Source organism: Pipistrellus hanaki, assembly GCF_964339955.1.
Source record: "Pipistrellus hanaki genome assembly, chromosome: 16".
NCBI classification, from domain to species: Eukaryota; Metazoa; Chordata; class Mammalia; order Chiroptera; family Vespertilionidae; genus Pipistrellus; species Pipistrellus hanaki.
The window spans coordinates 29725875-29749552 of NC_140518.1; the positions used below are offsets into that span (position 1 = coordinate 29725875).

Genomic DNA, 23678 nt, shown 5'->3' on the forward strand with positions numbered 1-23678 from the left:
GCTCCTTCCGGCCACCACGCTTTTGCATCTGCTGTCCTGGGGCCAAAAGGACCCTTTGCCACCTTACCCCAGCCAACCCCTAACTGCCCTTCAGTGCTCTGCTTCAATGGGGCTCCTCAGGGCATCTTCCCTGTCTGACAAGTTGCTGGATGTGCCACCCCTCCCTGACCTGATGGACTTTTAACAGCTCTGTGCACGCCAGTCAACATGTCCAGTTATAACTGTACTTACATGCCTGTCTTGGTCACTCCACCCTCTCTTTCCCCCAATCCATAAGCTTGGGGTTGTGACTTGTTCCTTTGTGTATCCCCAAAACTGTGCCCAGTGCCTGGAGTGCAGTAGGGACTGGAGAAATGGAGGATGAGTGTGGTTTGCACAGTCAGTAGAAGGGGAGACCAGTCAGGGAAAGCAGAACAGTCTGCTGGGTGGGGAGGGGCCTTGGCCACTTGAGCAGTGGGGGCAAGGGCAAGGGTGCCTCCCTACCCAGCTTCCTGTGGCCCATCATGCTGCAGGGTAGGCCCTTGCCACCTGCCACACTGACCTTAGGATGGTGGAGCTCCTGGGAGCCTTTGCAGGGCAGCCCGACTTTGGCCCTGGCCTTGGGAGGACAGGTTTGCTGATACACCCAGACCCAACTGGTACCATTTTATATCTTATCACTTGCTATTGGGACAGGCTTGGGCAAGGTGCTTAACCTCTCTGAGCCTGTCATCTCACTTAGCAAAAGGGAAGCTAAGGATGCCTCCCTCACAAAGCACTGATGCCAGAGCTTGGCACACAGTAGGCCTCACTAAATACTAGTTTTCACTCTCCTGGTCAAATGGGACACGGCTAGTAATGGTTTTGCCTCTGGGAGCTGAGGTGAGCTGTATGTCCTATGTCAGACACATCCTTCTCGCTCTCTAGAGGAGCTGGCGGGATGTCCCCTCTCCTCCACCTCCCCTCCCTGTTTCTAACCACAGTTACCTGGGATGGTGGGTGAGCATCTGGGCACCACAGGCTCAGGGAGGCTTGCTTGGGAGCAGGAAGGAAGTGAGTGCGGGTCTGGGAGGTATTTCTGACCACCATTTCAGTTGTCATCTCCCCGTCCAGTGGCACCAATATTAACCACCATTTTTATTGTTTGTCCCTTTCAGCCTCCAAGTTATTGGCAAGCCACTTCGGGCTTAAATTGTAAGTCTCTTGCTCTCTCTTTGGAAACTCTTCACTTTGTTCTTCCTGTGGGTTAAAAGGAAGAGGCAGGGCCAGGCATTAGGCCTCTGTCACAGGGCGACTGGCACAGCTGAGGCCAGACCTCTATGCCACCCTCCTGACCCTGATGGGGGTGCGGGAGAGTCTTTGGGGGGTAGGGGAGGTCGGCTGTGCTGATGAATTGGGAAACAAGCTGAATTGCCCAAGTCCCTGCCATTCTGTGGACATGATGTCCCGCATTTACTTCTTTCTGCAAACTGAAACTACACTAGAGAAATTCCCCCGAGTAGGAAGATGGCCCAAGAGGCCACAAAGGAAGGTGGCACATTCCTCTCCAGAAGGAACTTTTGACTCTACCTAACCCTCTTAAGAGGAGGAACACCTGTACCATACAGTTTTCAGAGTCTGGTCTGGGCTAATGAGAGTTCCCCACCTGCAGCTGCTGGGCGGGTGTGTGTTAAGTGGTGCCCTCTTGTGGCCAATAGCGGTCTTCGCGCTGGTGAGAGCAGGTGAAAAACACCATTTCTTTCTTTCACACACAAACTGTGGTCCACACAGTGCAGAGCACCCCTGGACAGATGTTCCCTGTAAGTCTGCAATCTCCATCAGCACACAACCCGCTCCCTCCTGCTGGTACAAGTCGGCGGGGAGCCCTGGAGTTAGGGGAGCTGCCTGTGGTAGGGCTGAGGGCAGGTGGCCATGATGGGGTCTGGGACAGTGGCAGGAAGTTGCACCAAGGCTGACAGGAGAGGGAAGACGAATGGGAGAATCCAGGGGCGGAAGCCTCACATTGGAGCATCCCCTCTAGAGTGTGTGGGGGACTGGGTGCGGGTGCGATCCCACCCTGAATTTCCTGTTCTCTTTTCAACAGAATCCCATAATTCTCCCCCTGAGAGACACCATCTTGAAACAGCAAAGGCTTTGAATTAGCTAATCATGAAAGACTGTGCACCTGAGCTCCAATCAAGAGATGCCTCAGGGATTACAGAGCCTAGCATCTCACCTGCTTGGTGTGCACAGGCTTCCAGACCATGTGTGCGCACCCTTCTGCATAGAATTAAAGATGTTTGCCTTGCTTCCTGGCTCCCGAGTGTGATTTGTGTTCTACCAGGACCTCTGAGTTGGGGGCTCTGCCTTATTTCTAACAAGGTATACATACTGATACCGTAGAACCTCAAATTCTCAAATTTAAATCATCCTGGAAGGCTGTTGGAAGAGCAATTTATTAAAACACTGTATCACCGAAACCGGTTTGGCTCAGTGGATAGAGCGTCGGTCTGCGGACTGAAAGGTCCCGGATTCGATTCCAATCAAGGCATATACCTTGGTTACGGGCACATCCTCGGTAGGGGGGTGTGCAAGAAGCAGCTGGTCCATGTTTCTCTCACATCGACGTTTCTAGCTCTCTATCTCCCTTCCTCTCTGTAAAAAAATCAATAAAATATAAAAATTTTAAAAAAAATAAAACACCGTATCAATTTTCCCATTAGACACAATGTAAATTGAGTTAATTTATTCCAGATCCACAAATGATTCTCTGCTTTAACCTTTCTTTTATACAGTACCTGTCTAATGTACGGTTTAATCTATGAACTAACACTTCTTTTCTTAAATGTATCTAACAACCCCCTAATCACACTCAGCACTTCTTCCAGGGGTGTCATTCAGGAAGTCAGCAGGCTGCATCTTCACTTTCTCACTGATCACTGCCTCAGAAATGCTGTCACTGACTGACTGCTTTTCATTTATCCAAATCAGCAAAAGTTTTCTTCTAGCTCTTCAACTGCCTGTCATCCTGGTGTTTTCCCACAGGCTTAGCAACATTAACACTCTTGGTGGCCTCTCAATGTTTTAAAATGGTCCTAATCATCCATTTCACCAGCTAGAAAAGAAAAAAAAATATTCACAGCATGGTTTCTTGAGAGGTTAACAACAGGAGATTTAGGGGGAAACTGAATCTCATTCTCTCCTTCTTTTTTGACCTTTGTCATGCTGAGGTAGCAGCATGAAAGAAAGGGTTGTCAGGTTGAGAACCAAATCTTGTTCAACAGGAAGACATTGTTTCCTTGAACATCTTGGTGGAGAACTGAATTGTCTGAGAAGGTCTGCTTGTATTGCATTGTTTCTTCTACACCCAAGGCCTGATGAACCACATCTGTCTCCCTACAGTCACCAGGGCATCTCTTGTTGGAAATGCTCTTCACCAGTGTCTCGGGGACAAAACAGACACTCCAAAATGGATCAACAAGGCACCCTACTTCTGCAGAAAGGTGCAATGCCCCAGCAACAATGGTGGGCAAGCACACAGAACCGGCAGTCCGTCTCCTTTGACCCCTGACGTGTTACTGCACCATACCCTGATTGGCTTAAGGGCCTGGTTCCACAATCTATCATGAATGTCTAACTTCAGAAGAGCAGCCCAAGTTACAAGAGGGGGCATTTCCAATGCCTGCCCAGAAATGGTGCAAAACTATGTCTTGTCTTCTACAGGAAGGTCTGTGGTTTTAACCACCTGTTAGACTTTATCTGTCTGCCAGGAAATGGGGGAGAGCTATGCCTTTGTCTTTTCGAGGAAGGAAGGCCTGGGTGGAGTTGAATACAAAATAAAGGTTAAAAAAACAAAAGAAATGAAGAGAATATCTAAACTATAGCTTTGCTAGGAAAAACTTACTAATTCTTATATCTCCTTCCCCTCATCCCAAAGTGTTGGGCTCTCTCACATTCTCCAGGACATGGGGGTCCAATACCAGAATTTGCTCCTCTGGCCCCAGCTTTCTGATCCTGGCCACTCTCCCTAGGGGGACACATTCCTGACGGTGTCATTATCACTGAGGAAGCTAAGCCCAGGGAGTTAGTCCTATGGCTGGGAGGCCCGAGATGGTAGATTTCACTAGTTTACCTCTCCTCCTGCCTGTCACCCTGTGCTGTGCTCTCCACATGGACAGAGATCCTCCTCTCAGCACAGGAAGGGGTGCCCTGGAGTCTTCCTAGGACAGTGTCCTCTCCCCTGCGAGGGTTTTCTGGAGCCAATAAAACCAGTTGGAAAATCAGCCTGGCATCCTGCTTGCAGAGTTGCCCACAGTCACACCAGGTGAGTAAGGAAGGCCCAGGACCTCAAGATATTTTGGGACCCTTTTCCTGAAGCAAGGGAAGCTGAAGCTGGACAACTGGATATAAACTTCAGAGAAATCAGCACAGCACATGTATGGACAATCCTCATGTCTAGAGACATTCACACTGCAAACTAAGAGCAGCTGCCGGCATTGCCCTTGCCTGCCCTCTCTCCATCTAACCATGCTGGAGCCGGACAGCTAGGCATCGTCTTCACTGGCTGAGTCCAGACTGAGACTGGTGCACGGTCTTCTCCCAGCATTCACCTGTGTTTCCACAGAAACGCCTTAGTAAACACAGGACAGCGTTAGCCATAGTCCTAATTTTTGGAACCCAATGCAGACCTGCGCCCTAAACTGACCTATTGTCAGGACCAGGAGACGGGTTCCTTGAGGTGGAGCAATCTACCTACTTAACTTTGGCACTTTGATATTGGAGTCTTTCATGGCCCGCGTAGAAAGAGTTCCAATTCAGGGTTCAGGTTCTGGAGAAGGGCCGCACACAAATGAAAAGAGACTTGAAGAAATTCAATTTGGCGATTTGGGGGGCCAGGCGGTAGTCCAACTCTAGTGGGAGAACTACGACTGCTCTGGCCCTGCCATCCCCTTTTATTGAGGCTTAACAGCTGCTTCAACTTAACATAATCTCAACTAAAGGTTAAAGCAATTGAGGTTGTTGACCAGCCTTCCTGGCTTCCTGTCAACATCTCTTTCCCAGCTGAAACTGATTTGGTTTCCAGCACTTTGACTCCCTGGAAAGTTTTAAAGGCAGGACTGAGGGGAACAAAAATTCCCCCACACCACCCCAAATATGTTTTTGGCATATGTATTATGTAAACTGGTTATTTTTAAGAGGCAGAACATTCAGAAAATTATTTTAAACCACATCTGCCCCCTTACTGCTTAAAAGAATTGGGATAGGGAGGAAGAGAGCTCTTACCAAAGACAGCCTTTATTTATTTATATTAGAAAGATTTCTCTGCCTGGCAAGGCAAACATAGTTAACCTAACATTTTTTTTTAAATATATTTTATTGATTTTTTTTGACCCCCTCCCTCCCTCCCACACATCCCCTCCCTCCCCAGAGTTTTGTGTCCATTGGTTGCACTTATATGCATGTATACAAGTCCTTCGGTTGATTTATTATCTCCCCCAGATCTTCCTCCCCTCCCCGCTGTAATTTGACAGTCTACTTGTTGATATACTGTCTCTATATCTATCTTATGGTTCATCAGTTTATAATGTTCTTTATTATCCACAAATGAGTGAGGTCATGTGGTGTTTCTCTTTCATTGATTGGCTTATTTCACTCAGCATGATGTTCTCCAATTCCATCCAGGTTGCTGCAAATGATGAGAAATCCTTTTTTTTATGGCAGCATAGTATTCCATTGTGTAGATGTACCATAGTTTTTGGATCCAATCATCTGCTGACGGACACTTAGGCTGTTTCCAAATTCTGGCTATTGTAGATTGTGCTGCTATGAACATAGGGGTGCATATATCCTTTCTGATTGGTGTTTCTAGTTTCTTGGGATATATTCCTAGAAGTGGGATTACTGGGTCAAATGGGAGTTCCATTTTCAGTTTTTTGGGGAAACTCCACACTATTCACCACAGTGGTTGCACCAGTCTGCATTCCCACCAGCAGTGCACGAGGGTTCCTTTTTCTCCGCAGCCTCGCCAACACTTGTCGCTTGTTGATTTGTTGATGTTGGCCATTCTGACAGGTGTGAGATGGTACCGCATTGTTGTTTTGATTTGCATCTCTCGGATAATTAGTGACTTTGACCATGTTTTCATGTGCCTTTTGGCCTTCCTTCTGTCTTCTTTTGAAAATATTCTATTTAGGTCCATTGCCCATTTTTTAATTGGATCATTCATCTTCCTTTTATTTAGTTGTATAAGCTGTTTGTAGATGTTGGAGATTAAACCTTTATCAGTGGTAACATTTGCAAATATGTTCTCCCACACAGTGGGCTTTCTTGTTGTTTTGTTGATGGTTTCTTTTGCTGTAAAAAAGCTTTTTATTTTGATGTAGTCCCATTTGTTTATTTTCTCTTTAGCTTCCATTGCGCTAGGGGTAGTATCAGTGAAGAAGTTCTTTTGGCATACGTCTGAGATTTTGTTGCCTGAGGATGCTTCTAGTATTTTTATGGTTTCCCGTCTGATGTTTAAGTCCTGTATCCATTTTGAGTTTATTTTTGTGTATGGTGTAAGTTGGTGACCTAGTTTCATTCTTTTGCATGTATCTGTCCAATTTTCCCAACACCATTTATTGAAGAGACTGTCTTGACTCCATTGTATATTTGTGCCTCCTTTGTCAAATATTAATTGAGCATAGTGATTTGGGTTGATATCTGGGTTCTCGATTCGATTCCATTGATCTATATGTCTGTTTTTGTGCCAGTACCAGGCTGTTTTGAGAACAGTGGCTTTGTAATACAGTTTGAAGTCTGGTATTGAGATACCTCCTACTTTACTCTTCTTTCTCAGGATTGCTGTGGCTATTCGGGGTCTTTTATTGTTCCAAATGAACTTTTGGAGAGTTCTTTCTAGGTCAGTGAAATATGCCGTTGGTATTTTAATGGGGAGTGCATTGAACCTATAGATTGCTTTAGGAAGTATGGACATTTTGATGATGCTGATTCTACCAATCCATGAACATGGTATGTTCTTCCATCTGTTTACATCTTCCTCTATTTCTTTTTTCAGTGTCGTGTAGTTTTCCGCGTATAGGTCCTTCACTTCCTTAGTTAAGTTTATTCCTAGGTATCTTAATTTTTTTGGTGCGATGGTAAATGGAATTGCTTTTTTAGTCTCTGTTTCTATAAACTCACTGTTGGTGTATAGAAATGCCATAGATTTCTTGGTGTTAATTTTGTATCCTGCTACATTGCCAAATTCATTTATTAAGCCAATTAGTTTTTTAATGAAGTCTTTTGGGTTTTTTATATACAATATCATGTCGTCTGCAAATAAGGATAACTTTACTTCTTCTTTTCCAATTTGGATGCCTTTTATTTCCTCCTCTTGTCTAATTGTAATGGCTAGTACTTCCAGTACTATGTCAAAGAGGAGTGGCGATAGTGAGCATCCCTGTCTTGTTCCTGTTCTTAGAGGGAATGGCAAATATAGTTAACCTAACATTTGTTCTTCCCATCTCCCTGTGAATTGTCTTCCTACCCTGGGAAGTCCCAGGCCCCTCCCCTTCCCCCTGGCCTTAGGGCAGCATCTGAGCCTCAACTGTCTGCCTGCCTGTGGGCCTCCTATTCTCATGGAGCCCTTGTACATGCAAAATTATATTTGGTGTTTCTCCTGTTAATCTGTCTCACAGCAATTTAATTATAAAGTAGAAGAAAAATGTTCCCTCTCTGACATGTCACTTCCATCCATCCACAAATCATTTTTCAACTTACAAAACTGAAACCTGTAGCTATTAATAACAAATTTTTATCCACTCCCCTCAGTGCCTGAAAACCACCAGTCTGAAGGCTTTTCTATATATAAGTTTGACAGGAACCACATAGCAGTGGAGCCATCCATATATGTCTTTTGTGTCTGGCTTATTTCACTTAGCAGAGTGCTCTCCAGGCTCATCCAGGATGTACCATGAGTCAGCACTTCTCTCCTTCTTGGAGAGCCTAAGTGGATGAAGAGGGCAAAGGCAGCCAAGTCAAGCTGCAAAGTTCAGGAGAAGGAGAAGGGTGTCCTGCTGGGCATCAACCATATGCACACAAAGCAGTCACATTTGCCTGGAGGGTGTGGCTCAATGGTTGAATATAGATCCAGGAACCAAGAAGTCATTGGTTCCATTCTATGTCAGGGCACATGTCCAGGTTGAGGGTATGTGCAGGATGCAGCCGATTGATGATGTTTCTCTGTCATTGATATTTCTGTCTCTCTATCTTTCTACCTTCCTCTTTCTCTAAAAATCAATAAAAAACATATTTTTTAAAAGTCACATTTGATATCATATCTACTGAAGATGTGGGCATCTTTGATGTCAAATCCAGATTCCTGGGTGTTGAGATGGAGAAGATGCAGCTCCATATTCAGGATTTACTTGAGATGCCATCTCAAGGAGTAGTTTGATGAGGTTAAAGTGAATGTTAACCTTTGCACATATCTGCTGAACAAGAAATTCCATGACCCTGCTGGTGTGGTTCAGTGGTTGAGCATCGACTTATAAACCAGGTGATTAGGGTTTGATTCCTGGTCAGGGCACATGCCCAGGTTGTGAGCTAGATCCCTAGTTGCAGGAGGGGCATGCAGGAGGTACCCAATCATCCTTCATCATTGATTCTCCTTCATCATTGATGTTACTATCTATCTCTCTCTTCTCTCCCTTTCTCTCTGAAATCAATAAACATTATTTATTAAAAATGAATTTTAATGGAAAGTGAAATGCCTGTGGAAATTTCATAGATTTTGCATCACCTGGATTAAGAAATGAATTTGTTGCCCTAGCCAGTTTTGTTCAGTGGATGGAGCGTTAGCCTATGGACTGAAGGGTCCCGGGTTCAATTCCATCCAGGAGCACATGCCTAGGTTGCAGTCTCCATCCCCAGTAGGGGGCATGCAGGAGGCAGCTGATCAATGATTCTTTCTCATCATTGATGTTTCTATCTTTCTCTATCCCTCTCCCTTCCTCTCTAAAGCCAATAAAAATAATTTTTTAAAAAATAAACGAATCTGTTTAGTAATTTAGTTTTTAAACATGATTTCAATCACTGCTTACAAAATTTTTTTTTCAAATATATATATATATATATATATATATATATATATATATATATATATATAATTGATTTTTCACAGAGAGGAAGAGAGAGGGATAGAGAGTTAGAAATATCAATGAGAGAGAAATGTCGATCAGCTGCCTTTTGAACACCTCCTACTAGGGATGTGCCCACAACCAAGGTACATGCTCTTGACCAGAATCAAACCTGGGACCTTTCAATCTGCAGACTGACACTCTATCCACTGAGTCAAACCAGTTAGGGCAAAAAATGTCATATTTTTAGAAAAGAAGAAAAAAACTGTTCAGAAGAATGTACCTTTTCGTCATTTGATACTACAGTACAGTGATATGCAAAGTGAATGACTCTAAACACTTGCACATATACTGTGGGATAGGTACTCTGATTTAAAACTTAGAGCATTCTGTGATTTGTTTTAAAGTAGGGAAAAAATGAATTACCTGACTAGCCGCAAATGTATAAGCCTATTTTCTTATGAAGAACATTTGTGTCCCATTTGAATGATGTAATTCTTTGTTGATTTTTTTTTTAATTTGTGGAGGAATGGAAACCTACTTATTTGTAATGAGTCACTTACACACGTGAAACAGCTGAGTGACCGCCATCCAGATCAAGTTCCAGAACTTCTCCCGCTGCCAGAACACTGCCCTGCCAGCTTCAGTGTCCAATCTGAGGTCACTGAGGCGTCCTGTGCCACAGCTCCTCCTGGTGGCTGGGGCGCTTCCATGGTACCAGCACCATCACCTCTTCCTTCTTCCTCCTGCTGGTGCACGCTTGTGTGGTTTCCTGTTTGGAGCTAGGGCAGTGAAGCTGTCGTGAATGTCTGTTCTCATCTCTCCTGAGCTGTTTTCCAAAGTTGTGCTATTTCACACTCTAATCTGCAAGGAATGAGAGTTCCCCTGGATCCATGTCCCCACTGAGGAATGGAACATAACAGACCTTGTCTGGAGGGTAGAAAGTTGCTACTAACCCCTCCTGGCCCTGAAGGCCAGATCAACAGTCTGGGGTAGTTAAGGCTGAAGGCCAAATCAACAGTCTGAGTTAGTCAAGGCTAAAGAACAGGACAAACCAAGAAGGGAGATTAGGCCATCTGGCCGATGCATGCAACCATAGCAACGACCTCCACCCCCCTTTTTTTGAAATGTAAAAAAAAGCTGGATTTGTAACTGTTGTTGCTGTTTCTGCCTGCTCCATCCTGGCGGTGGCAGCCCAGATTCGAATCTGTAATAAATTTATTACTTAACTCCGCAATTGGCTATTTGGAGTCGTTTCCCGGGTAGGGGTCTCTGTCCCTTGGGTGGTCTCTTCTCCATTCAACATTTGGAGGCGCCAGCGAGATAAGAGACCCCCAGATGGGCAGACCCCCCATTCTTGTCGTCCGGACTACTTGAACGGCAGCGCCGGTAAGTAGAGGCCTCATTCGTTCCTTGTGTTTCTTGTTCTTGGTTGCTCGCGAGCGCTTGGGATCAGAGAACGGCGGGACGCTGCCAGAAGTTCTCAGATCCGGCCGGAGTGGGAGACGCCCCATCTGCGGTCTTGGTTTCTTGTTGTTTGAGTGGGTGAAACTGAGAGAATGTTGTGGTATGTTTGGTTGTTGGTACTTCTAGGAATGTTGTTAGTTATTACTATTGCTGTTGTGTGTGAATTGCGCCGCGACTCTCGGTTGTTCCCTGGGGGACGCCTGTTCTGCCCCTGCTGGGACCCCGAAAGGCAGTGAAGATTGCCTTTGCGCCCGCGACCGCGCTTGCATGGGACCCCTGACCTTCGTTGGGTCTCTGGTTACTGGAATCCTAATTGTCCTCTCCCTCACGGCCAAGATGGGACAGGACAATTCTAAGGGCCCCTTGAGCCCTCTTGAGTGTTTGATGAAGAATTTTGATGACTCTAAGAAAAGAGCTGGAAGCTACGGGGTCACAGTGAATGTTTATGATCTTAGAAAATTTTGTGAATTAGAGTGGCCCACTTTTGGTGTTGGATGGCCAGATGTAGGGACATTTGAAATGTCAATTGCAGCGGGGGTCCGGACAGTGTGCTATGGAAACCCCGGGCACCCTGACCAGATCCCTTACATAGACACCTGGATAGACATCATTATGGATCAGCCCTCGTACCTGAAGGACTGTGTCCCGGCCTGCGGGACAACAACGGGGGCCCACAGGAACCACCTAAGAGAATGAGGCAAACAAGGAACGCGAAAGAATGGGAGCAAGACAAGGTTCTGATCAAGCTCCGATTTTTATTCTCTGAAATGGTTGTATTTATACAGCAGAGACAAAGGGGGGCAGGGCCGCCCATGCAGAGGGGTCTTTGGTACCTGGCAACACAGGATTGGCTAACTGCCAGGGGGCAGTGTGACATTCCAAGGTGCAACATTCCAAGGCTGGGCCATCTAGGGGGGAGGATCAGGAAGGGGAAGAGGCAGGAAGACAGGAGATGCTAAGCTGCAGGTTATCTTATCTTCTGGCCAAGCCCTCAGGGCACCTCATAACTTCTGCTAGAAGGAACTTAATTCTATTTCCTTAAGACTGAGTTGCTTGCCTCAACTCTGCTGGCTCCCAACAGGACTGTGGTTGCCGAAAGAAAAGAGGGAAGAGAGAGACTGCCCAGGTGTTTTTGGCAGAGGGGGCTGATGGAGGAAAGAAAGTCCCGGTTCTTCAACCACCCCCTGAGAGTCCCCGGCGGGTCAGAAGGGGTGAGAACCCCCCGCCATATCGGGCGCCTCCAGTCCCAACAGCCCCTCCCCGGAAGGCCCCGCGGGAGGAGAGAGAGAGCCCAGACTCCACTATCAGCAGTCCCCACCACACGCGGAGTGGAGTGGGGTTCGGAGCTCCTGAACCTCCCATGGGAGTGTTCCCACTGAGGGAGACTGGTGAGAGAGACGAGATAGGACGGCCAATTCGTACCTATGTGCCCTTCACCACCTCAGACCTCTATAATTGGAAAAATCAGAATCCATCCTTCTCTGAGGCTCCAGAGGAAGTTATCACCCTCCTGGAATCCGTGTTTTATACACATCAGCCCACTTGGGATGATTGCCAACAACTCCTCCGCACCCTTTTCACCACGGAGGAGAGAGAGAGAATTCGGGCTGAAGCTAGAAAACAGGTGCGGGACCAGAGGGGGGAGGTCACCGCGAATGAGCTGGAAATTGAGAAACAATTTCCCTCAAACAGGCCCGCGTGGGATCCAAATACCCAGGGAGGAGAGGAAGCTCTCCACCAGTATCGCCAGGTTTTCTTAAGGGGGCTCCGGGCGGCAGCTCGCAAGCCCACAAATCTTACTAAAGTAACTGATATACGGCAGGGCCCTGATGAGAGCCCGACGGCTTATCTTGAGAGGCTCCTCCAGGCCTACCGGACCTGGACGCCCATTGACCCTCGGGCTCCGGAGAACCAACCTGCCGTGGTACTCCAGTTTGTTTCTCAGTCAGCACCAGATATTAGGAAGAAGTTACAGAGATTAGATGGCTTCCAGGGCAAGTCTCTCTCTGAGTTGGTGGCCATAGCCCAGAAGGTATACGATCAGAGGGAAGACCCAGTAAAAACTACCCAAGAGTTAACTCAGAAAATGGCCAAGGTCCTCCTTGCCAAAGAAGGCAAGGATCGGAAAGGGGGACCCAGAAGAGGCAAGGGCAACGGGCGAAAATCGTTAGGCAAGAACCAATGTGCCTACTGCAAGGAAGAGGGACATTGGAAGAAAGACTGCCCCCAGCTAAAGGAAAAGAAGACAAAAAGCCCTGTCCCCGTCCTAGTGGAGGAGGTGGACTAGGGGTCTCGGGGCCCCTCTGCCCTCCGGGAGCCCAGGCTAAAACTCTCGGTAGGAGGGCAACTCATTGACTTTCTTGTGGATACCGGGGCCACGCATTCTGTAGTACAGGCCCCAGTGGGCCCCTACACCTCCAAGAAAGTGCGGGTAGTGGGGGCTACCGGCACTACAAAGAGTTATCCCCTGTCGGAGGGAAGAATTATGGACTTGGGAAAGGGCCTAGTAACCCATCCCTTCCTTGTAATACCAGAGTGCCCGGACCCCCTTCTTGGAAGAGACCTTCTCCACAAATTAAGGGCCACTATCACCTTTGATGAGAGGAACAAGCCTCAGGTGGAGCTGAACGGGGGCAAACTCCTAATTACTGTTCCTGCAGAGGAGGAATACCTTCTATTTGAGGAAGAAGCCCCCTGGGGGAAAAACCTCTTAGCCCGATGGCAAAAAGAAATACCAGAGGTCTGGGCAGAGACAAACCCTCCCGGGTTGGCCAAGGGCCAGCCCCCCATTCAGGTCCAGCTTATCAGCACCGCCCAGCCAGTGAGGGTTAAACAGTACCCCATGTCCCTGGAAGCAAGGAGAGGGGTGAAGAAAAACATCCAGAAGTTTAAAGCAGCAGGGATACTTGTGCCAGTACAGTCCCCTTGGAATACCCCTCTCTTGCCCGTTAAGAAGCCGGGTACAGGAGAGTACAGGATGGTTCAGGACTTAAGAGAAGTAAATAAGAGGGTGGAAACCATCCATCCCACCGTGCCTAACCCGTATACTCTCTTGAGCCTTTTACCACCAGATCGTACGTGGTACAGTGTCCTGGACCTGAAGGATGCCTTTTTCTGCCTTCCCTTGAACGCTCAGAGTCAGTTGCTATTTGCTTTTGAGTGGACGGACCCTGAGGAAGGGGACTCGGGCCAACTGACCTGGACCCGACTACCCCAAGGGTTCAAGAACTCCCCCACTTTGTTTGATGAGGCTCTGAGTCGAGATTTGCAAGAGTTCCGTGCCAGGCACCCTGAAGCCACACTCCTTCAGTATGTAGATGACCTCCTAGTGGCAACCAAGGAGGAAAGCGAGTGCGTCAGGGTGACTGAGGATTTGTTAAGAACTTTGGGTGAACAGGGATACCGTGTCTCCGCTCGCAAGGCCCAATTGTGCAGCAAGGAAGTTACTTATCTGGGTTTTCGAATAAAGGAAGGGGCTCGGTCCTTAGCAGAGAGCAGAGTTCAAGCAGTCCTCCAGATACCAGTCCCTAAAACTAAGCGGCAGGTCCGGGAATTTCTAGGGACTGTGGGCTATTGTCGCCTGTGGATACCAGGTTTTGCAGAAATGGCTAAGCCCCTCCACACAGCTACGGCTGGGGGAGCAGGACCTTTAATTTGGACAGAGAAGGAGGAAGAGGCCTTCCAAACTCTTAAGCAGGCCCTCCTTCAAGCCCCGGCCCTCAGCCTACCTGACCTGGAGAAGCCCTTCCAGCTTTTTGTAGCCGAAGGACAGGGAGTGGCGAAGGGGGTGCTCACCCAAACTCTAGGACCCTGGAAGAGGCCAGTGGCTTACTTGTCTAAGAGACTGGATCCTGTTGCCGCTGGCTGGCCGGGGTGCCTACGAACTGTTGCAGCAGCCGCCCTCCTTGTGCGAGAAGCCACCAAGCTGACGTTTGGCCAGAACCTGGAGGTGACTTCGGCCCACAACCTTGAGGGGCTGCTCCGCACCCCTCCGGGCAGGTGGATGACGAACGCCCGGATCACACAGTATCAGGTACTGTTGTTAGACCCTCCCCGCATTCAATTCCGCCAGACATCGGCGCTCAATCCTGCCACCTTGTTGCCGGAGATGGACGGGACGTTGCCTCTCCACCACTGTGGAGATTATCTGGACACTCTAACCACTACCCGCCCGGACCTGAAGGACCAACCCCTAGCGGATGCCGAGGTAACTCTTTTCACAGATGGCAGCAGCTACCTCCTGGACGGGGATAGAGTGGCCGGTGCAGCCGTTGTCACTTTGGACACTGTGATCTGGGCTCAGGCACTACCACGAGGTACCTCCGCCCAGAAGGCCGAGTTAATAGCCCTCACTCAAGCCTTGGAGTGGGGAGAAGGAAAAGCTCTCAACATCTACACTGATAGCAGGTATGCTTTTGCCACTCTTCACGTGCACGGGGCCATCTATAAGGAGAGAGGCCTCCTCACAGCCGGAGGGAAGGACATTAAACATGCAGCAGAAATATTATCTCTCCTAGCGGTCGTGTGGAAACCCCGCAAGGTGGCCGTTATACACTGTAAGGGCCACCAACGAGGTGATTCCTTGGAGGCAAAAGGGAACCAGTTCGCAGATGAAACAGCGAGAACTGTGGCCCGGGAGGGGCAGGCACATGCATTATCGGTCACCCCCTCCCCGGTCAAGGAAGACCAGCCAGCCATAGTCCCCTCATATTCAAAAGAAGATGATGAACTGGCTAGGAAGCTAGGGGGGACTAAGTCCTCAAACGGCTGGTATCAGTTGCCAAAAGGGAGAGTGCTACTCCCAAAAGCAGTGGGGAGGCAGATAGTGGAGCAAACGCATCATGCCACCCACTTAGGAGAGAACAAGCTGGCTGAATTGATAAGGAAGCACTACTTGATCCGAGGAATATACAAAATGGCACAAGACGTAACCGAGAGATGTACCGTTTGTGCCACAGTGAATGCGAACTCTAGCCCTCCGATTGAAGGAGGCGGTGCCCGCCTGAGAGGTGAGCAGCCAGGAGAACACTGGGAAATCGACTTCACTGAAATGACTCCAGCCAGAGGAGGTTACAAGTACCTCCTCGTATTCATTGACACCTTCTCAGGATGGGTGGAGGCTTTCCCTACGAGGGGAGAGACAGCCCAGGTAGTCTTAAAGCACTTAGTTAATGAAATAATTCCCAGATTCGGACTACCCCTCCGATTAGGCTCAGATAATGGTCCTGCCTTTATAGCTAAATTAACTCAGATGTTGGCTGAGGCATTAAGAATAACGTGGAAACTCCACTGTGCCTATCACCCTCAGAGTTCAGGACAGGTAGAGAGAGTAAACAGGACTATAAAGGAAACAATTACCAAAATGAAAGTAGAGACTGGTGGCGACTGGGTGAGTTTGCTTCCTCAAGCCCTCCTCCGGGTAAGATGCACTCCGGGCAGGGAAGGGTACTCCCCTTTTGAAGTTTTATACGGGCTGAAGCCACCCATTGTACCCCGCCTGGGGCTAGAGCACCTGTCTGGCATTAAACAACGAACTTTGCTCAAGTCTTTGCAGGCTTTGCAGGCATCCCGAACCCAGAGTCGAGCAGCACTGAACGAGGCTCGACCGAATCCAGACTCAGCCACGGCGGAGAAGCAGCTTTTTACTCCTGGTGACCTGGTCTACGTGAAGAAGATCAACCCAGCGCAGCTGACACCCCGCTGGGAGGGACCCTACCAGGTTATCATCAGCACTCCGACAGCAGCTCGAGTGGCGGGAAAGACTGCCTGGATTCACCACGCCCGGTTGAAGAAAGCACCGCCTCAGGACGACAACGGGACATGGCGGGTAGAGACTACTTCAGACCCCTTAAAAGTCAAACTGATTCGGGATGGTGGGTCAGGACAGTACTCCTGATTTTGATTGTAGGCTGGGGAGGAGCAACAGTTCCCCTCCAATCTAGGTGGGTATTGGTTCGCACAACCGATGGAACCACGATAGCCGAGAATACCACTTACTCTAGAACCCCCAGTTTCCGAGTAGACCTGAGCCAGTTCTTTGGGGATGAGCCTTGTGATGCACTGGGCCATAGGAGCCGAGGCGGGAGCATAGTCAGTTCAGGACTGGGGAGGGTGCCGTGTACCTCAGCATCTGGGCCTCCAGCAAATCTGTTCGTAGCTCGAGAGCTATGGCACACTCAGCATTATGGATGTCCAGAGAGAAAAGGGCGGCACTGATGCGGGAGCATCGAGGATTTTTATTGTTACCATTGGGGTTGTGAGACTTTTGCGCCCTGGAAACAAGGAGACCCAGACATTAACTTTGTCAGACTAATTGACCCAAGGCCTGAGAGATGTTCAGTCTTTACCCAGTGTAATCCAACGGTCGTGACTGTCCGAGATGGAGGAAGCCCATTTTGGCCTACAGGGAAGACTTGGGGCCTCCGCTTATATATAGCAGGCGCTGACCTAGGAACCCTGTTCACTATCCAAAAGATGAGAGTCAAAGGGCCCCGGCTTCCCATAGGCCCAAATGGAGTGTTAAACCCCCAAGTATTGCCTAGGCCCAGACCGAGCCCTACAATTGTATCCACTGGGGAGAAACCAAGAACCGCTATCCCTCCTGCTCCTGTCCCACAGGCCAGACTCATGAGGACTCTAGATTCAGTTTTTACTCTCCTGAATAGCTCCAACCCAGTGACCACAGATAGTTGCTGGTTATGCTTAAATCCCTCACCCCCTTACTATGTAGGTCTAGCCGCCAGCCTAAAAATAGGAACAGGGAAGGAGGAAGTGAAAGACACCACCCTTGATGATCAGCATCTCGCTGATCTAGCAACTTGCCTGGAAGGAGGGGCGGCCTCATTAACCCTGGGGGACCTCCAAGGGAAAGGGTCCTGTTTCATAGGGGGAGAATACTCCTTGTCAGCCTCCTCTTACTCCCAGAATTGTAATAGCAGCATGAAAATTTCCCGCTCCACCCAGGTACTGATTGCCCCTGAAGGGGCTTGGTTTGCTTGCACTTATGGATTGACTCGGTGTCTAGTAGCTGAAAGGAGCCGAGAGCCTTGGTTCTGCATTTTAGTATATGTAATCCCCCAGGTCTATATCTATGCTGGCCCCTCCGGAATGAAGCATTTCCTATCCCCAGAAGCCCATCTCCGCCTTCAGAAGAGAACCCCCCTCTTGATCCCATTACTTGCTGGGCTAGGAATTGCTGGTTCAGCGGCCGTTAGCGCTGCGGCCCTGACTACTGGCCAGATTGGAATTCAGAAACTATCAGTCCAGTTCTCAGAAGATATCAGGCTCATTCAAGATCAGATCAGCCACCTAGAGAAGGCCGTGGACTCCCTGGCGGAGGTAGTCCTCCAGAACCGGCGAGGGCTAGACTTGTTATTTCTCCAACAGGGAGGCCTCTGTGCAGTGCTGGGAGAGGCTTGTTGCTTCTATGCCAACCACTCAGGCGTGATAAGGGAGAGCATTAAAACCCTACAGAAGCGACTGAGAGAAAGGGAAAAGGAGAAAGAAAGTCAAGAGGGCTGGTTTGAAGGGCTGTTCAATTGGTCTCCTTGGCTGACCACCCTAATATCAGCCTTGGCGGGACCCCTCCTACTCTTACTTTTAGGCCTGACCTGTGGGCCCATCATAATTAATAAGTTAGTAGCTTTTATTAGAGAGCGTGTTCAGGCTATTAAGCTATTGGCCCTAACCACCCAATACAGCCGAATCGTACAAACTGAAGATATAGCTGTTTAGCTAACTACTGATTTCTTACTTTTGTAAACCTGCTTACTTACTTGCTTACAAAGAAAAGAGGCCAAGGATTTGACTTCTGCTAAGGAACTAAAAGCAGTGGGGAATGAGGAATGGAACATAACAGACCTTGTCTGGAGGGTAGAAAGTTGCTACTAACCCCTCCTGGCCCTGAAGGCCAGATCAACAGTCTGGGGTAGTTAAGGCTGAAGGCCAAATCAACAGTCTGAGTTAGTCAAGGCTAAAGAACAGGACAAACCAAGAAGGGAGATTAGGCCATCTGGCCGATGCATGCAACCATAGCAACGACCTCCACCCCTCTTTTTCTGAAATGTATAAAAAAGCTGGATTTGTAACTGTTATTGCTATTTCTGCCTGCTCCATCCTGGCGGTGGCAGCCCAGATTCGAATCTGTAATAAATTTATTACTTAACTCGGCAATTGGCTATTTAGAGTCGTTTCCCGGGTAGGGGTCTCTATCCCTTGGGTGGTCTCTTCTCCATTCAACACCCATCAGTGATGGCCTTGTCCCTGGTGTCCCTGCTGCTGGAGAGGAGAGCAAAGAATTGTGCTTCTATTCCCTCTGCCCCCTTTAACCCGATTAAATTCCAGTTGACTCAGTGATATACTAGGCAGGAGGGTGGCATCAGAGACAGGTGACCTCACTTTACAGGAGCATCTGAAATAAGTCAATCTTTGCAAATTCTGGTGCATCTCTAGACAAAGCTCAGGAAGGGATAGAGATACAGACCTATCAGTGACCCTGGGCACCTTTTACCCACATGGCACCTATCTGACCCTTAACTGTTCTCTCAGGCTTGACTGGTAGTTCATTGGTTCTCTCTCTAGCACGTTGCAGGGACCTGCTTGGCTTCAGGTAAGTTCATCGTCGCAGCAGCTCTCCTCTCCTCCCCACTCCCCAACCCAGCCTGTCCTGTTCATCGCCATTTAATCATTTCCCTTAAGCAGGTGCGGAGGCCAGCTCATGGCAATTTATTTAATGTCACCCTGACCTCCATGTCATCTGGAGTACTCCATTATATCCAAGACTTCTCCTCTCCCTTTTCTTTCTTTTTTTTTTTTTCTTTTTTTTTTTTTCCCCCTAAAAAAGGTTTTTATTGATTTCGGAGAGGAAGGGAGAGGGAGAGAGAGGTGGAAACATCAATGATGAGAGGGAATCATTGATCGGCTGCCTTCTGCATGCCCCCTATTGAGGGTTGAGCCCGCAACCCAGGCATATGCCTTTGAGTAGAATCAAACTCAGGACCTTTCAGTCCGGAGACCAATGCTCCGTCCCCTGAGCCAAACCAGCTAGGGCACCTCTCCTTATTCTGAAGCCCCAAAAGAAAAAGGAGAGAAGAGGAGAGTGAGAGGAGAGAAGAAAGAGACACATTCACAGAGCGGGGCCTCAGAAGCTCCCAGGGTTCCCTATAATAGGGATATCACATCCTCCATGATGAGAGTCTATTTGGAAAACACTTCTTTCTACATGATACCTTTATATGAGGAGAGAAATACCTTTTTGAGAATCTAACTGTCATCATAGAGGTTGGGCTGCCCCTAGTGAGCCATGTGACTTTGGACATGTGCCCTAGCTTCTCTGAGCCTCAGCTTCTCTGTGTGTAAAATGGGTATAACCAGGCCTTCCAGCACCACCACCACCCCTCCCTGTGTCCCTGTCAAGCATCCCATTGTTTTCTGGACATTGTCACTGAGCATGCTGTACAAAAACCGGACACGACACAATTCTGTCTTGGTTGGAGCAAAGGATGAGAAGTGAAGGAAAGGTCAGGGGAGTGGGAGCACCTACTTTCCTGTTTCTGATTCCCACCCTCCCCCCTCATCCCTCAGCACTTTCGCTTTCTCTTCCTCTAAACCCTCTTCCTCTTGCTCCTGGCTGCCTTTAACCACCACCGCCCAATTTTGTTGTTTCTATTTCTTTATCAAAGCCTCCCCAGTGCAGAGAACTGCCTGTTTGGTGTGAGGAGCAGCCGTGACCACGGAGGTGGTGGAGAGATGGCCCTCTGCAGCGTCCAGGCTCCCTTCGTGAACCCAGTGAGTCCCAGGCTGTGGGCACAGCGATGCTGGAGGGGGGCTGACTGGCTGCCTTGCCAGGGAAGCCGCGCTGGGTCTCCTAGGAAACCAGACCAGGTGGCAGAGGGGCATGGGGGGCTGACATGCCTAATGGGGTAATTCTGAGACAACCTCTCCCCAGGCCGGTCTCACCTGCCTCTCAGGACCCAGGGGTGATAATCACCGCAGTGGTGCATTGCACAGATGGTGCTGAGCTCCCTCTGGGCGCCTGACCTGTCTGGGTGCTGAGGGCAGGAGGGCACTGGGCAGCCCTGGAAGAGTGGGTTCTGTTGGAATGAAAGAGGAAGTCAACAGGGCTTCTCCGGAGCCCAGCAGCCAGGCCTGGGCACTGACTTAGGAGATGGCCTCCCTGGCTTCAGCCGTTTCCTAGCCAGGTGGCCTCAGGCGAGCTGCTGTTAGCTCTCTGGGCCTCAGTTTCCACATCTGTAGAATAATAGGGGTGAGCCTCACCTCAGAACCCTTAGCCTGATCCACTCTGGGCTGCAGGACATTCTGGGGTTTCTGTGGGTGGACAGATAAGGGGCTCGGTGTAAACTATTGTCTGTGTTGTGTGCACCTGTAAATACTGTCCATAAGAGTGGCTGTTCATGGCTCTTGTGTTTCTCTTTGTGGCTCAGTTTAATTTGTTTAAAGAGGGGGGCAGCCGGGACCGTTTGGCTCAGTGGATAGAGCATTGGCCTGCGGACTGAAAAGTCCCGGGTTCGATTCCGGACAAGGGTATGTACCTTGGTTGCGGGTACATCCCCAGTAGGGGGTGTGCAAGAGGCAGCTGATAGATGATTCTCTCGCATCGATGTTTCTAACTCTCTATCCTTCACTCTTCCTCTCTGTGAAAAATCAATAAAAATATATTTAAAAAAAAAAAGATGGGGGCATATCCCACTTAACTGGGGGTCCACCCGCGTGTGGAGGACTGAACACTTAGCAGGGAGTTCAGGAGCTTCCCAGCAGCTGCCACGAGTTCTTTATGTCAGGGACCCTCCCTGCCCTCCCTCCCAAGGCATCCGCTGTGCAAAACACTTAGCTAGCTTCTTTCCCCGAAAATAAGACATCCTCCGAAAATAAGACCTACTTACAGGTTTCCTTCTGAGTGAAATATAAGGCATCGCCCCGAAAATAAGGCCCTCCCTAGGCTCTGTCTCAGAATGCTATTGCTAAACATGAGAGATTTGGTCCACTGATTCTGAAAGAAATGGAGTCACAAGAAATTCACCAGGAAATTCAGCAATTGGATTGTTATGATGATGTTCCAGAAGATGATGACATGATTGTCATTGAATAAATGAGTGAATTCTTGATACTGTAGGATTCACAGTTTGTCTGGTTTGTGTTGACAACTACCGTACTACCGTACTGTATACAGGTAATAAATTTCCTTTATCAATAAATGTGTACCATATTCTTCTTCATGGACAAATAAGACATCCCCTGAAAATAAGACCTAGCGCATCTTTGGGAGCAAAAATTAATATAGGACACTGTCTTATTTTGGGGGAAGCAGGGTAGTGTAAGAAAATCAGTCCGTTCTGTTTGAGAACTCTCTGCGAGCTCCTGTCTGTCTATAAGGGAACTTTGATTACAGATAGTCTTTGCTTAGTTTCTCATCTTTTGGGGAGTCAGCTGGACTGTTTGCTGTTGAATCCTCTGTCTCTGCTGTTGGAGCTTTGTGCCATTCAGGCCTTTAAAAAGGTTCCTTGCTGCGCCAGTTGGTATGAAATACCATTTTCTGGTCCCAGGAATAGGCCAAGCTATTTGTAACATCATAAAAAATTAACCACATTATTATCAAAATTCAACTCCTGAAGGGCAGGCTGCAGAACAGCAGAACCTCCCCTCCCCTCTCCTTTTCCCTGTCATACTTCCATCGGCACTTAAAACAGGGCTTTGGAATCCAGGCAAAGAAGACAATGGGAGCACCTGTCCACCTCACACAGCCACCCTCTCCCGGTGACCAGTTAAATTCCATCAGTCAGCATTTATCTCCCTCTTCCTCCAAAGTGTGCCAGGAAGACCGCACAGCCTGGCTGTTCCGCTGACCGGCTGACTTCCATGAGGGTCTGCCTCAGGGGCCTCACCCCCATGCCTTGCCCAAGCCCCATCAGCCGCATCTGGCCCAGCCTCCTCAGAGGCCAGGGTGGAAGCTGGAACCACAGGCAGGACAGGACTGGCTGTTTGGTTGGGGAAGCCCTCAGAGAGCCAGGAGCCAGGATGTCTGTGCTTCATCCTGAGAAGCAGCCTGTGTGGGGCTTCACAGCTTGGGTGCTGGGATCCACACCCCCCTCTATCACGGACCCGCTGGGTGGCTTTGGGCACGTTACCAGACCTTCTGTGCTCAGTTTCCCCATCTGTAGGGGTGGCCCTGACAATGGCCAGGCTGTTGCCAGGATAACTAGGAACAGCCAGGGAAATGGGCCCCAGAAGCACCTCAGAACCCTTGGGGCAGCAGCCTCAGTTTCCATACCTGTATGGGAGGCTGAAAGGCTCCCACAGGCCCTGCAGTGAGCCCCGCGGGCCAGCTGTGGCTGCGTGCCCGCTGGAGACACTGGGCCTCCAGGAGGCTGCGCACCCTCTGGCCGGTGGCTTGGCTCTGCTCTCTGACCATCCAGAGAGGAAGAGGAGGGAAGAGTCCTCAGCCTGCAGGCCTGGCCAGGAGCTGAGAGCGAGCTCTTACCCAGCAGAGGATTAATCCATCTAAATTAATTCCCTAGAGCTGAGAGGACTCTATTCCTTTAAATGAGAGAGATGGTGTCTATTTTGTCATAGTCTCCACCACTCCCTATTGCTCCCTACCTACCTGGATCCTATAAGCATTTCCTTTATGTAGGGAGTTGGCTTAACCGAGAAGTTAGATAAGATGTGAACTACTAGAGAAATGTGAAGATTGACTGGGCTGATAGTTATCTGCTAATCAGGGGTCCTCAAACTTTTTAAAGTGGGGGCCAGATCACGTCCCTCAGAGAGCTGGAGGGCTGGACTATATGAACTACTAATTCCTACTGTAACACCTCGGCTGCGCTCACTGCCCAAAAAACCTGGCGGGCCGGATCAGACTCCTCTGCGGGCCGCATGTGGCCCGCGGGCCATATGTGGCCCGCGGGCCGTAGTTTGAAGACCCCTGTGCTAAGTAATGCAGGTTAACAGCACATCACATAGAAGGCATCCAGGAGGTAAGCTTTAAAATGTCAAGAAACCAATTTGGAATTTTATTCAGAAAGACTAAGAAGGAAGGAAGAGGTAGAGATACCTACTATGTGCCAGTCTCTTCCCCAGCCCTTTTCTCACTAAATCACGGATCTTACACAGAAGGTA

The 23678-nt window shown here is 48.8% G+C and overlaps 1 protein-coding gene across 4 annotated transcripts in view; it reads left to right on the forward strand.

Annotated features, from left to right (window-relative positions):
- LOC311611054 (galectin-9-like) overlaps window positions 1-23678 on the forward strand; it is a 42675-nt gene that overhangs the window by 10075 nt on the left and 8922 nt on the right. The window contains exons 1-2 of one of the 4 annotated variants that reach the window (XM_084862787.1): window positions 16356-16486; window positions 20225-20330. The exons of 1 other annotated variant lie outside the window; for it this stretch is intronic. In XM_084862787.1, coding sequence (XP_084718913.1) covers window positions 16365-16486; window positions 20225-20330 — 228 coding nt within the window. In that variant the 5' untranslated portion in view covers window positions 16356-16364. Of the gene's footprint in view, window positions 1-16355; window positions 16487-19387; window positions 20063-20224; window positions 20331-23678 lie in introns of those variants that run through there. 2 more of the 4 variants (XR_014793054.1, XR_014793055.1) reach the window with 2 other exon arrangements.